The 14,210-nt window shown below is 50.7% G+C and overlaps 1 protein-coding gene and 1 long non-coding RNA gene across 2 annotated transcripts in view; one reads left to right on the top strand and one right to left on the bottom strand.

Moving 5' to 3' along the window:
* GPR88 (G protein-coupled receptor 88) overlaps positions 1–4,658 on the bottom strand; it is a 164,240-nt gene extending 159,582 nt beyond the window's left edge. Inside the window, exon 1 of the mRNA XM_029618973.1 lies at positions 2,398–4,658. Coding sequence (XP_029474833.1) covers positions 3,277–4,272 — 996 coding nt within the window. The 5' untranslated portion in view covers positions 4,273–4,658 and the 3' untranslated portion in view covers positions 2,398–3,276. The remainder of the gene's footprint in view (positions 1–2,397) is intronic.
* LOC115100473 lies at positions 4,410–13,280 on the top strand. The gene is made up of 3 exons (XR_003859088.1): positions 4,410–4,491; positions 4,657–5,126; positions 12,653–13,280. It is a non-coding gene; the product is annotated as an uncharacterized LOC115100473 (long non-coding RNA).
* Positions 13,281–14,210: the final 930 nt, after the last annotated feature.

Below are 14,210 nucleotides of genomic sequence, written 5' to 3'. Positions count from 1 at the left end.
ATAATTTTTGGTAATAATGCTGTAGCACTCTCTAAACTTGTCTGAAATACATTTCAAACCCATTGTGAAGAAAGTTAAGCAGTCTGACCACAGCTGCAATATTAAGCTATTCCGGGGAAATGGACCTTTATTTTCAATAATATTTCTGCAGTAGAGAGCAGTGCCCAGTGCCGTGCAGTCGGGACCTTCATCAGATTCAGTTAATCCCCAAGAGATCCAGCCAAAAAGCAGCTGGTTTATGGAGCTGCAAAGGGCTGGATTTAAGATTTTGGTCCCAATAGGCAGGACCAGAAATCGCAGAGCAAGGGAGAGACCCTGATCCCTTTGAAATGGCACCAGCACACATCCTAAAACAAACAAGAGCAGACTCCACCTCAGCTCGAGTATTTGGTGCCTTCAGAATCCAGCAGTTGCCTGTATTCCCTGTGCCTAAATGCAGGTCTGGGGCAGCAGTAGCAGCCGTCATGGGGCCTTCTCCTGCCTTTCTGCTGCACTGGAGTCAGTCTCTTCCCTAGCTCACTTCCATTCTAAAGAAAATGTGTGGGGAAGAGAGGCTGCGGCCAGGGACCTTCTCCTCTTGCTGCTACCACTGCTGTGAGGCTACCTTCCTTCTCCGGCTGCCACAGGAGGGTGTAGGGTCAGTGGCAGGGAGAGAACTGGCGCATCAGCAGAGTATGGGAGTGAGAACCTGGAGGGAGGAGAGAAGCAGAAGAAATAGCCCCAGGAGAGAGTGAATGAATGGAGCCCATGGAGATCCTGACACCATAAACTGGGCCATAAGGTTGTAGAGATGCATCTGAGTCCTCCTCTTTCTCGGACTCTGCTACCAGCGAGAAATTCTCCCTCCTTTATTGGCTCCTGGGAATGTGCAGAGAGCTTTGGAGGGGATGGGAAGGCTCCTCATTTTGCTATATGTTACAGTAACAATGGGTGTCAGGTCAGGAGAAATGGAAGGAGCTGGGTGCAGATCAGGAGCAGAGACAGAATGGGGAAGATGGTTCTGGGAAGCATGAGAGACAGAGGGTGAGCAATGGATCAGTACGAACTGGAAGGCTGAGAGAGGTGCGCACTAATATTTGATGCATTTCTTATGGCTTCTTATAACCCACGTTTCTATCAAACTGAGGAATGATAAACAAATAATATTTTGGGGCAACACTGTCAAATAGGCTACACAATGAAATAAATAAGAATATATACATATATATATAAACAATTAAGTGACTGCTAACATGGGACTTTCTGTAAGCTGCAATATAAACACATAGACCCCAATCGATAACTCAGAAGCAATCAAATAATTACCAATTAATTTAGGTCAAAAATTCAGCTAAAACTAAGACAAGTCTGATGTGCTGAGTGGCCAGATTAAATAGATTTTAATATAAAACCTAGGTCAATTAGTCAATGAATCAGTTCTTTCTTCTTAATGTAATTTCTTAGGATTTAATGGCTGTTTATTACTTAGCAAATGAAAAAAAAACCCAATCAAATGGAAAACAACACACCGTGCATCATTTTAGGCTGAATGTCCTATGACTCGATCCCTTCAGAACATTGTTTTCAGACCCACTTCAGGTGGAAAATGATATACGAGATTATAAATGTCAAAGCAATTAAAGGGGTTGTGAAGTGACTGTGGTTTTCATCTCTGTTTAGTGCAAGTTAAGGGTTGTTGGGTTCTTTTTTTTTTTTTTTTTTAAGAACTCTACTAAAATACCTCAAAATTTGTAAAATAAAGGAAAACAAATTTGAAAGAGTAGAGGGAAGACCAATGAGGTAATAATTCCCCTCCGTGGGAAAGGCCTCTTCACAATGCCCTCCCCTCTGCTTCTCACTTTGTTTCTATTCTCTGTGTAACACACTGTACATCCTGTGGTAGCCACACACTGTTCTAGTTTTAAATACCACTGAAAAGTGGTAAGCAATAGGAAAATATTATTTTGTTACTTAAATATAAATAATTTATTGGTAAAAAAACAAACCTGTTTGTCCTTTTTATGCAAATGACCATATCTAGAAGCAGGGAGTGTTAAAAATATATATTGGCAGTGAATCTGTTCTCTTCTTTCATTGTTATCTGTATTTATTCTGGGCATCTTCACGCGTGGTACTAGTTTAAGAGGATCTGATAGGAATTTCTATGAGAAAAATCTCTCGCATTGAAGGTTCTGTAAATTTTCTAGTGTATTTCATTCAGTGGGGCAAAACCTAGAAATCTCCATCAACCACCATGGGCCCTGTACCTCTTAAGGTGCAGGACCTGGCTTCATTTAAAATCCTCATGGCCTCTTCTTTCTAATTCACAAAAGAAAAATAAACGCATCTTTGGCATATACATAAAAACCTTAAAACGCCTGTCTGGTTTCTTTTGTGTGCAGCTGCCAGTTTTCTCACCTTTCAGACACATTTCAGGGTGAGGGATCTCTGTTTCTCCGCCGGGAAGCCAGATCATCATCCTGTGCTTTGGATTTTGGGCACACATTTTATTCTCCACAGTGGCTTTGTGTTTTACAAGTCTTTCTTCTGAATGCCGAACTTAGTTGGTTTCTATGACCATGGAGTCAATAAATTGCATAGTGCTGATTACATTTAATGCATTGGTAGTAATATCTGTGCCAAGGTATGACAAATACCCCCTTACTGTACTATAATTCAATGAAGTGTCTTGGTAAGGCTGCTGTACCTGATGACTGTCTTTGCTGTTGCCCTCAGATCATCCAATCACTTCCTTTTGGACCACCCTTTTCCTCCAGGCCTGTCACTTTTTATAACTTTTTATGGCTTCCCACTCGTCCATTTCGGGGAAATGGAAAATGCTGTTTAACACCTGGATCTTTCATTCAGAGCATCCTGGCAAGACAAATAAGGAGCTTGCCGTCAAATGATTCTACAAGCAAAAGTAACCAAAGCAAAGCGTAATACTGAACAAAATTCATAGGATTGAAAGCGACTTAAAACCTGGTAGTCTCCATTCTGAGCTGTCTGAAGTGTAACGGAGAGCTAAAACAGGTGAAGCAAAATATTCAGCTTCCCCTACAGGCTTTATAGATTACTCAAGAAAGCCATTGCCAGTATCTCATTTATTTCCGTCCCTCACGTTTGTCCCTGTTAAAGTTCAAGGAAGTTTTCCATGGCAACCAAAATCACAAAACCTAAATCATCTGGCCAGGTCCCTGTGGCTCCACTTCGAGTGCCCGCAGATCTGAAAGAAAGAAATTATCATTCGACCGCCTGCAACCCCGCCTGACACGGGGCCATGCCGCGGTTCCCGGCTCAGGGCCCGAGCTGCGAGACGGTGCGGACGGCCGGGTCCACCCCCACGGCCGAGGGCTTCCCGCAGAGCTCGCCCCGCAGCAGGCACCTGAAGGAGCGGCGGAACTCCTCGTTCTTGCAGGTATAGATGAGGGGGTCGAGCACGAAGAGCAGGCAGAAGAGGAGCCAGCTGGCGGCCCGCGGCCCGCCCGCCACGGGCCGGAGGAGGGCGCAGAAGGTCACCCACATGAAGGGCGCCGTGGAGAGGACGAAGGCGCAGCACACGAAGAGCGCGTGGAAGCCCAGGCGCCTCTCCTTGCGGGGGAAGGCGCCGGGCAGGTGGTTGATGACCTGGAAGTTCAAGACGCTGACCCTCTTCATGCTGACCTGCACCTTGCGGAAGATCCCGGAGTAGCAGTAGAGCAAGACCAGGGTCTGGCTGAGGATGGTCACCGCCGACAGGGTGGCCGTGTAGGAGCCCGCGGGCTGGGCCTCCTCCTGCCACGCCGGCGCCGAAAAGAGCCGCACGTTGGCGCACGTGGCGGGCCCTTGCCCGAGCAGCCAGGGCAGCAGCAGGAGCAGGGGGAGCAGCCAGGACGTGGCGATCATGCACTCGGCGTGGCGCCTCTGGTAGACGCTCCGGTAGACGGCGGGCGCTTTCGTGATCAGCACGTAGCGGTTGAGGGCGACGAGGGAGTGCGAGAGCAGCGAGACGGTCATCCAGAGGAAGAGGAGCCCCTCCATGAAGGCGCGGTACACGGGGGGCCTGGGCAGGGACCCGGAGATCCCGATCGTTTCCTGGGGCATCCAGAAGGCGCAGACCAGGAGACCGGAGACGCAGCCGTTGACGATGAAAGCGTTGCTGGTGGTCTTCAGCTTCCTGAAGGAGCAGACGAGATAGATCACCAGGAGGTTGGCGGCCGTGCCGGAGACGGAGAAGAAGGAGTAGAGCACGGACGCCAGGATCTGTGCGCCCGACGGGGACCCGCACCCCAGCAGCGAGGAAGAATTGGTCATGGTGGGAAAGTTTCAGAGCGCAGTGGCAAGCGGCGGCATCCAGCAGTTGCTCCAGGTAATGCCTTGCCCTTGTTTGCTAGGGAAAGGATGCTCAGGAGCACACAGGGAAGACAAAGGAAGGGGGAAGGAGAGAGAGAGGGGTCCTCCGGCTCCGAGAGAGGACGGTGAGGAGCAGCGCCAACTTTGACACCATCATTTCTAGCAGCAGAATGGGAGAGGGTCGGTTTTCTCCCCCGCTGCATTACACTCTGAAAGCCTCAATCATTTAACTCTTCATGCATTATTCAGCCTGTTTGAAACTTAGGCAAGGAGAGGGAGAGCTCGCTTGGGAAAAAACCAAATACTGCAATTACACTGATTTTTTTTTCTCTCTTTTCTTTCCAGCCGGCTTCTTTTCTGACTGCAGAAGCACCGTCCACTTCCTATCCACCCCTGCCACACCCCCAGCATCCATGGCAGGAATTCTTCAGGATTTATAGCTTGCAAATGTGCTCTCTAAAGCCTTTTACTAGCAGGACTCTAGTCTTCACACCGGGACTTTTTCACTCCCGATCGTATTTTCCAACTGGCCAGGACCTGACTCCTGTTGGGGGAGCTTCCGCTTACTTCTGTTATCAATGAATGCCCTCTGCAGACCTGCTCCTTCCCTCTGGCCTTAAGGGTACCGCTCCTGGACGTATTTCACAGGTTGCTGCCCAAAGCCTACCTGCAGTTTAAGGGTCTGTTCTTTCAGACTCTGTGGTGGTGACTTTACTAAAAGTCTGATCATTGGGAAACCGATTCGTGCAACGATGAAATGACAGACTACTCCAATCATTTTTTTTTTTTACAGGGTAAAACCTTTAGGCTAAAAGGTAAGTATCAGGTGAGCATTATTAAATTAAAAGCACAGGGAAACAATGGGGTATAATTTACATTTCAACCCAATCATAAATGGAGAAATTACTTACCTGATAATTTCATTTTCCTTAGTGTAGACGGACTCAGGACCACTGGGTATAGTGTACTCCTGTTAGCAGTTGGAGATAGATCAGATTTCAATCTGATGTCAGCCCCTAGAACATATACCCCTGCAGGAAGTGCAGCTCTTCAGTATTCTTCCTTGCAAAGCATGGTGGATATATGTGTGACTGACTGATTGATTAACTTGGTATGATTAACACTGTTAATCATACCATCCTCATCAATATCCTCAGTAGTATTGGTATTACGGGAACTGCACTCTCCTGGCTCAAATCCTACCTTCAAAATCATCAATTCTCAGTCCTCTCTGATAACACTGAATCTGACACTATCAGTCTGGATCAGGGTGTTCCACAGGGTTCCTCGCTATCCTCTACCTTATTCAACATTTACATGCTTCCCCTTGCTACCCTCTGCATCAAACACTTCATCTACGCAGATGATGTGCAAATTCTCTTCCCTTTCTCTGACTCTCTCCAATCCGCTCTACAAAACTGGGACTCTTGCCTTACCGCCATCAATAAACTCCTCACTGACATGCACCTTGCCCTCAACCCTCAAAAAACTGAACTCCTTATCATTTCCTCTAACTCCCTCTTCCGCCTCTTCCCCCTTCTCACTCTTCCACTACCTTTCACTCACATACCCACAACCTGGGTGTTCTCCTTGACAACCAACTCTCCTTCAAACCCTACATCAAATCCCTCTTAAGTGACTGCTACTTCAAACTACAAACTATCAAAAAACTCAGACCCCTTTTGCACTTCTCAGATTTTCGCACAGTACGGCAGTCGATCATTTTCTCCAAAATCGATTACTGCAATGCCCTCCTACTTGGCCTTCCCTCCAACCACACCAAACCTCTGCAACTTTTAGAAAACGCTGCAGCACGTATCTTCTCTAACACCAGAAAAAGAGACCACATCACACCAACCCTCATCCAGCTCCACTGGCTACCCATCCATTCATGCATCCTTTTCAAAACACTCTCCCTCATACACAAGAGTATTACTAATGATAACCTACACTGGCTCTGCCCCCCTCTCCTACCTCGCTCCTCCACCAGACCCACCCGTCCTGCCCTTCAAGGAACTCTCCGCACTCCCTCTATCAAACCCTACAAACTGACCTCCACAATGAAAAGGGCCTTTTCCCTCGCCGGCCCTACCCTCTGGAACTCCCTTCCCACAGATCTGCGCACAGAGTCATCCACCCCTAAATTCAAAAAGAAACTGAAAACTTGGCTTTTTCTCCAGGCCTACCCATCCACCAATCCCTCCACATAATTGCTACCTGAAATATTCTTGACATCGTTATCTGATTACTTCTTGTAAATTTTTGTAAACTAGTTTTCCGCTTTATAGTTATTGTTCCTGTTTTTGCTGTTAACTATAGTTACCGTTCCTTGTAAAGGCTTTCGCCTATCTGTTCTAAGTTAACTGTAAACCGATACGATGTGCAAACGGTTGTTGGTATATAAAAATGTACAAATAAATAAAATAAAAAAATAAACTTAATATGGTTAACTTAGATAACTTTGTTAGAACGTTAAAAACTTGAATAACTTGATTAACTTGAACTGGTTGATTGACTATAGCTGGAGACCGCCAGTGAGCTCAACCGGAAAGCGTCGACACCCGGCAGGGTGGATGCCCTAGGTAAATGAAAGCATGGCTTACCCTTTATTCGTTGAAGGACCAAGTATCATGGCAACCGAGGGTGGGCTGCTGAGTCCATCTGTCTACACTAAGGAAAACGAAATGATCAGGTAAGTAATTTCTCCATTTTCTAGCGTGTAGCAGATGGACTCAGGACCAATGGGATGTATAAAAGCTACTCCCGAACTGGGTGGGAGGCTGCCCGTGGTCCACTTAGGATTGCCCTTGCAAATGTTGTGTCCTCCCGAGCCTGAACATCCAGACGGTAGAATCTGGAGAAGGTATGGATGGAGGACCACGTTGCCGCCCTGCAGAAGGTATGGATGGAGGACCACGTTTCTGCCCAGGAAACCGCCTGGGCCCTGGTAGAATGTGCCTTGACCTGTAGAGGTGGTGGTTTTCCCGCTTCTACGTAGGCCGCCTTGATGACTTCCTTGATCCAGCGGGCAATGGTTGCCCGCGAGGCCGCTTCCCCTTGCTTCTTCCCACTGTGAAGGACGAAAAGGTGGTCCGTCTTTCATACTGGTTCCGACATTTCCAGGTATTTGGATAGGAGTCTGCCGATGTCAAGTTGGCGCAGACTACGGGCTTCTTCCGACTTCTTCAAGCCGCCCATCGTAGGTAGTGAGATGGTTTGGTTAAGGTGGAAGTGTGAGACCACTTTGGGGAGGAAGGAGGGAACCGTGCGTTGCTGAATGGTCCCCAAGGTGAGTCTGAGGAATGGCTCACGGCAGGACAGTGCCTGTAGCTCTGAGATGCGGCAGGCCGAACTCACGGCCAGCAAGAACACCGTCTTTAAGGTTAACAGATGGAGTGACAGGCCTTGGAGGGGTCTGAAGGCGAATCCCGCTAGGAACTCCAAGACGAGGTTGAGGTTCCACAGAGGTACCGGCCACTTTAGTGGTGGGCGAATATGTTTGACTCCTTTCAGGAAGCGTGATACATCTGGGTGCAAGGCTATGCTGTCGTCCTCGCTCCTGGAGCCGTAGCAAGACAATGCGGCCACCTGTACCTTGATGGAGCTGAGGGACAGACCCTTCTGCAGTCCATTCTGTAAGAATTCCAGGATCACGGGAACTTTAGAGGAGCGTGGTTTGACATTGTGGTCTTTGCACCAGGCCTCAAAGACTCTCCAGATCCTTATGTATGTTAGAGATGTGGAGAACTTGCGTGCTCGGAGGAGGGTATCTATTACTGCCCCCGAGTATACCCTCTTTCTCAGGCGGGCCCTCTCAATGGCCCAGACCGTAAGAGAGAATTGAGCTGGATCCTCGTGGAGGATGGGACCTTGTTGTAGCAGGTCTCTGTGTGGAGGCAGGGGTAGTGGATTCCCTGCCAGAAGTCTTCTCATGTCTGCATACCAGGGTCTTCTTGGCCAGTCCGTAGCCACCAGAAGAACTAGCCCCCTGTGCCGCTGAATCTTGTGAATGATTGCGCCTAGCAAGTGCCACGGCAGAAAGGCGTATAGCAGGGTCCCCGGTGGCCAGGTCTGTACCAAGGCGTCGATCCCCTGGGACTGCGGATCCCGCCTGCGGCTGAAGTATCTGGGTACCTGAGCGTTGGATCTGTTTGCCAGAAGATCCATGTCTGGAGTCCCCCACCGATTCACTATCATCTTGAAGGCTGTGGGTGACAGCTTCCATTCTCCTGGGTTTAGACTTTCCCTGCTGAGGAATTCTGCCATGGTGTTGTCCTTCCTGGCGATGTGTACGGCGGAGATGTCCTGGAGATTTGCTTCCACCCAAGCCATCAGAGGGTCTATTTATAGGGACACCTGTTGGCTTCTGGTTCCGCCCTGCCGGTTGATGTAGGCCACCATCATGGCGTTGTCCGACATCACTCTGACTGCTTTGTCTCGAAGTCTGTGGGCGAACCGCAGGCAGGCTAATCTGACCCCCCGTGCTTCTAGGCGGTTGATGTTCCACCTCGCCTCTTCTTCGTTCCACCGCCCTTGGGCGGTTAGCTCTTCGCAGTGTGCTCCCCACCCATGTAGACTGGCATCTGTGGTGAGCAGGGTCCAGGTTGGGGAGGATAGTCTTGATCCCCGGCTCATGTGGCTGATCTGTAGCCACCACCGTAGCTGGGTCCAGACTCTGGCCGGTAGTGGTAGACGTACGGTGTAGTTCTGGGATCGTGGACTCCACCGTGATAGAAGTGAGCATTGCAGGGGCCTCATGTGGGTTCGCGCCCATGGCACCACTTCCAGTGTGGATGCCATTAGTCAGAGGACTTGCAGGTAATCCCATGCTGTGGGACGGGAGGCGCTCAGCAAGGTCTGGAGCCGGTTCCACAGCTTTGATCTCCTCGTAGGGGTCAGGCTGACCTTGTCTTCCTTGGTGTCGAATCGGACTCCTAGGTATTCCATCGACTGCGAGGGCTGTAGGGAGCTCTTGTTTGTGTTGACTACCCAACCTAGGCTTTCCAGTAGGGTTATGAGTCTGCTGGTTGCTTGAAGGCTTTCCTCCAGTGATTTTGCTCTGATCAGCCAATCGTCCAGGTAGGGATGAACGAGGATTCCTTCCTTCCTGAGTTTTACTGCCACCACTACTATTACCTTGGTGAACGTCCGGGGTGCAGTGGCTAACCCGAAGGGCAGTGCCCGGAACTGGTAGTGATGATTCAGGACCTTGAAGTGTAAGTAGCGCTGGTGTTCCTGATGAATTGGGATGTGTAGGTAGGCCTCCGACAGGTCCAGGGATGTGAGGAACTCTCCTGGTTGTATTGCACGTATGACTGATCGTAGGGTTTCCATGCGGAAGCGTGGGATCCTTAGGTGTCGGTTGACCAACGAGATCCAGGATGGGTCTGAATGTACCCTCTTTCTTGGGTACGATAAAGTAGATGGAGTAATGTCCAGTATTTATTTCCCGTGTAGGTACCGGGGTTATGGCCTCGAGAGCCAGAAGTCTGGTCAGTGTAGCTTCCACTGCTGCCCTCTTGCGGGGGTCATGGCAGGGAGATTCCACGAACTTGTCCGGAGGGGTTCGAAAGAAGTCCAGGTAGTTCCCGTCTCGGATGATGGCTAGGACCCACTTGTCCGAAGTTATCTCGACCCATCTGCAGTAGAATAGGGTTAGCCTGCCCCCTATGGCTTCTTCCCTTGGATGGGTCAGCTGAATCTCATTGTGGGGTGCGGCTGGGGCCTGGACCCGAGCTGTTTCCCCTCTTGCTGTGCTTGTTCCTGCCCGTAGGGCAGGGCGCTTGATAGTTGCTCTTGTAAGGGTTGAAGCGCTGTGAGCTTCTGCCTCTGGAGGACCTGGGAAGGGACGCTGGTTCCTCTTCGTCTTGTCTTCCGCAGGCGAGGTAATGGGGAGTCGCCCCATTTGTTGGCCAGTTTTTCTAGTTCGCTGCCAAAGAGGAGGGATCCTTTGAAGGGCAGTCTCGTGAGGCGTGTCTTGGAGGAGGCGTCCGCCGACCAATTTCGAAGCCAGAGTTGTCTCCTGGCTGCCACTGTGGACGACACTCCTCTGGCTGCTGTGCGCACTAGATCAGAAGCCGCGTCAGTGAGGAATGATAGTGCTGATTCCATGTCTTCTCCCGGGGTGTTGTTCCTGGCTTGAGATAAACAGGAACATGTCACCATGGTGCAGCAGGCCGCAATGTACAGGGACATGGCTGCCACCTCAAATGATTGTTTTAGTATGGCTTCCAGGCGCCGGTCGTGTGCATCCTTGAGCGCCGCTCCTCCCTCCACTGGGATGGTAGTGCGCTTAGCGACCGTGCAGATTATGGCGTCCACTCTAGGGCATGCCAGAAGTTCCTTGGTCGCTGGGTCCAGGGGGTACATGGCCGACAAAGCTCGACCTCCTTTGAATGAGGACTCCGGAGCATTCCATTCCAGGTCAATTAGCTGTTGTGCCGCCTGTAAGAGAGGAAAATGGCGAGACGTCTGTCGAAGGCCCTCCAGCAGGGGGTTCATTCTAGGTTCCCCCGAGGTGCCTTGGCCCGGGATAGCGAGCTCCGATAGGCATTGGGATACAAGTTCCGGAAGCTCATCCTTTGTGAAGAAGCGTCTCATGGTTCGGTGTGGCTCCGTCCCCGAGGGGAGTTCCCCCTCCTCAAGGGGCTCTACTTCCTCTTCGGAGAAATCAGTGTCCCCGTAGGTGGGGCTTCTGGGAGGTGGGAGCCTGTGCCTAGGCCTCGAGGGTCCTGGGGCATGAGGGTCTTCCGGTGGCGCATATGGCTGTTCCGCCCGGGGTTCAGTTTGCATTTTGACAAAGGCGTGAATCTCCTTAAACAGCTCCAACCAAGAGATCGACACTGGGTCTAAGTTGAGGGGCGCCGGTTCCCTGGGGGTCCCCGTCTGTGGGGTGGATTCACTGGGGCCTGCTAGGTCCGGGGTGCCCCCTGAGGAGCTAGAACTGGGCCCTGGGTGGGGCTGGCCCTGACCTGGATCTCCCAGGGCCTCCTCAATGTGCGCATAGCGCGTCGGCTTCCTTGCTCTGTGCGGCTCTGATGTGGCATGCTGGGCAGAGGCCTTGAGCTTTTATTCCTGTTTCTGGAGGTGCCATTTCTGTGGACGCGTAAGCTCTTATGCGCTCCATTGCGTCTGATATGTGCGCGCAGATGTGTGCCTAGCCGTAGATGTGCGCGCGTAACTTATGCGCGTAAGGTTTTATGTGCACCTAAGATTATGCCCACAAGTAATTTTGTGCGCTTAGCTTAATTTGTGCGCTCGGAACAGACGGCGGGCGGCGTGGCGAACAGGGCCAAGATGGCGACGGCGAGCATGCGGGCAATATGGCGACCTCCTCGGAGGGTCTCCACGTGGGCAGACCCTGGAACAGCCGGGGGCCTAGCCCTGCTAGGGCGGATCAACCCGGTGGCACAGGTTCCGATCGCAGACCTGTGCTCCTCCTCGATCTTCGGAAACCGGCTTAAAATAGAAGATTTCCACTTTACCTTGTCTTCGGCGCTTCCCGGTTTCGCTCCGGGCGGTCTCTGGCTGCGGGGGGAGAGGGCAAATACCTTCATCGCCGCGCTCGAGGGGGTGCACCCGCTGCCTCTCAGCCGCGCCCGGGATCGAGGGCTAAGTCCTCGCCGCAAATCGGCCGCCGGACCGAGGCAGCCTCTACGCCACGCCAGAGGATTCGGGGGCTAGGTCCCTGCCGCGAATCGGCCACTGGACTGAGGCTCACCTCCAAGGGACCACGGAAATCGCCTCGGGAAACTCAACTGGGGGAGGGACCCGAGGGTATCACCGCAGGAGTGCGGGGCTCGTCTTCAGGTAGGTTTCTTCTTTAAATTTCGGGTTTTGTTCTTTAATTTTGGTCTAACGCTCTGAGAGCGTGCAGATAGTCCCTAACTGCTATGGAGACGGAAAATACTGAAGAGCTGCACTTCCTGCAGGGGTATATGTACTAGGGGCTGACATCAGATTGAAATCTGATCCGTCTTCTACTGCTATCAGGAGTACACTATACCCATTGGTCCTGAGTCCATCTGCTACACGCTAGGAAAGCACTATTTTATTTTCTGACCCACGTGCAAATAGGTGCAGCCTTGGGGTCGGGTGAGTTAGGTGATCACTTGGGGTGCCTCGGGTGCTGCTGGCATCAGCCTTTGGGCTGGAACAGGTCTTCCTCCAAGACCCCCTCCCCTGCCTGTCAGCGTTTAATAGTCCATCGACTTCCTCTGGTGCATTGGGCCATTGTTCACACTGTAAGACTGGCACCAGCTGCCAAAAAAAAGCTGACACACTCTTAAGCACTGCTCCTGCTGGCCATCACAAACCCGACCTTGTGTTCTGTCACCCCTAGGCACTGCTGCTGCGGTAATGCCCCTGAGGAGGTCGGACCGCAGGGGCTAGGAGGGCTAAGGTACAGCCCCACCCTTTGCTGCTACAGCGCGGGAGTGGATTCTTTGCTCAAAATCTGAAAATTCTGAAGCACTTTGGCAAACATTTCCATCTTTCATGTTATAAAAATTACTTAATTTTCCAACCATGCTTGTCTCTCTCTCTCTCTCTCTCTCTCTCTCTCTCTCTCTCTCTCTCTCTCTCTCTCTCTTTATTTATTTATTTATTTTTTAATTGGGTGAGGAAAAGGGATCTTAAGTATCATTACAGAGATGAGTTCTCAGGGATGGGCAGAAGACAAGGAGAGGGGGAGAGGACCAGGGATGGGGAGAGGAAAGGAGGAGCAGGAATGGGGTGTGGAGAAGGTGAAAGGGCTGGGGATAGGAGGAAGGAGCATGAGAAGGAAGAGGACTGGGGATGGAGAGCATGGGAAATGGGGAAGATCAAAGAAAGGGGGAAAATCAGAGATCTGGGATGAGAGGGAGGGAGGCCATGGGATTGAGAAAGGGAAGAAGGAAGAAACAGATAGGTTCCAGGATCTGGAAAAGAAGGGAGAGGAAGGAAGGTTCCAGGATCTGGAAAGAAGGGAGAGGAAGGAAGGTTCTAGGATCTGGAAAGAAGGGAGAGGAAGGAAGGTTCCAGGATCTGGAAAGAAGGGAGAGGAAGGAAGGTTCTAGGATCTGGAAAGAAGGGAGAGGAAGGTTGGTTCTAGGATCTGCAGTGAGGGGGGGGGGGGGGGAGGGAGAGGAGGCAGGTGTCCCTACTATACTCTGGTCCTGCTCCCTTTCTCTAACCTGTCAGTCTGGCATTCACACACCAGCACCAATCCCTTCTCTCTGGCAGCCTCTCCCCTCACAGATCCCCATTCAGCCCCTTCTAACCTGTGTGCTCCAGGCTTACTTCCCTCCGCTCCTCTTCCCTGCATGAAAAGGGAGGGGCTGGATTAGGAAGCAGAGGGCTGTTCTTTGCTGAGTGAGATTCAGTGAAGCTGGAAATATTAAACCTTCAGTCAGGCTGCTGCTTCCCCCCTTCCCCGATTTCTGCTGCTGGCCATGGGGGGGGGGGGGGGGGGGAGGCAAAGAAAATCTGGAGCTAGGGACACCTGGAAGGCAGGACTCAGGTGTGTGGGCTAGGGAGATAGTACATGGGGAGGAGGGGGGTGGAGGAGGAGAAAGAGGGTTTGCTATATAAATCCAGAATGGGGGTTTGTTGTTTTTTTTCATTTCCAAAGTGCTTAGTAGTGGAGACTCTGTTGCTTTCATTAAGGTGATTCACCTTTGAAGGTATAATAGTGTATTTCTGCTATTGTACATGTTTTGTGGGTCAATAAAATGAAAGTTTAAATAGATTGTAGTTTGGTAGTATATTAGTTTGGCAGTATATCTGAATTCCATATTTATATAAATTGGTCTATTTTTGTTATGCAAAATTTGTGAAATGGTGAGGGGAATGTCAAGATGGCATCCTGAGTAGATGTATGTGCCCGGGCTCCTCAGAGAGATTCCCTTTTCTTTTGCTTT

This window comes from Rhinatrema bivittatum, chromosome 10 (genome assembly GCF_901001135.1).
Source record: "Rhinatrema bivittatum chromosome 10, aRhiBiv1.1, whole genome shotgun sequence".
NCBI lineage: Eukaryota > Metazoa > Chordata > Amphibia > Gymnophiona > Rhinatrematidae > Rhinatrema > Rhinatrema bivittatum.
Note: the sequence above shows the minus strand (reverse complement) of the source record. Positions and strands in the feature narration are given on the sequence as shown.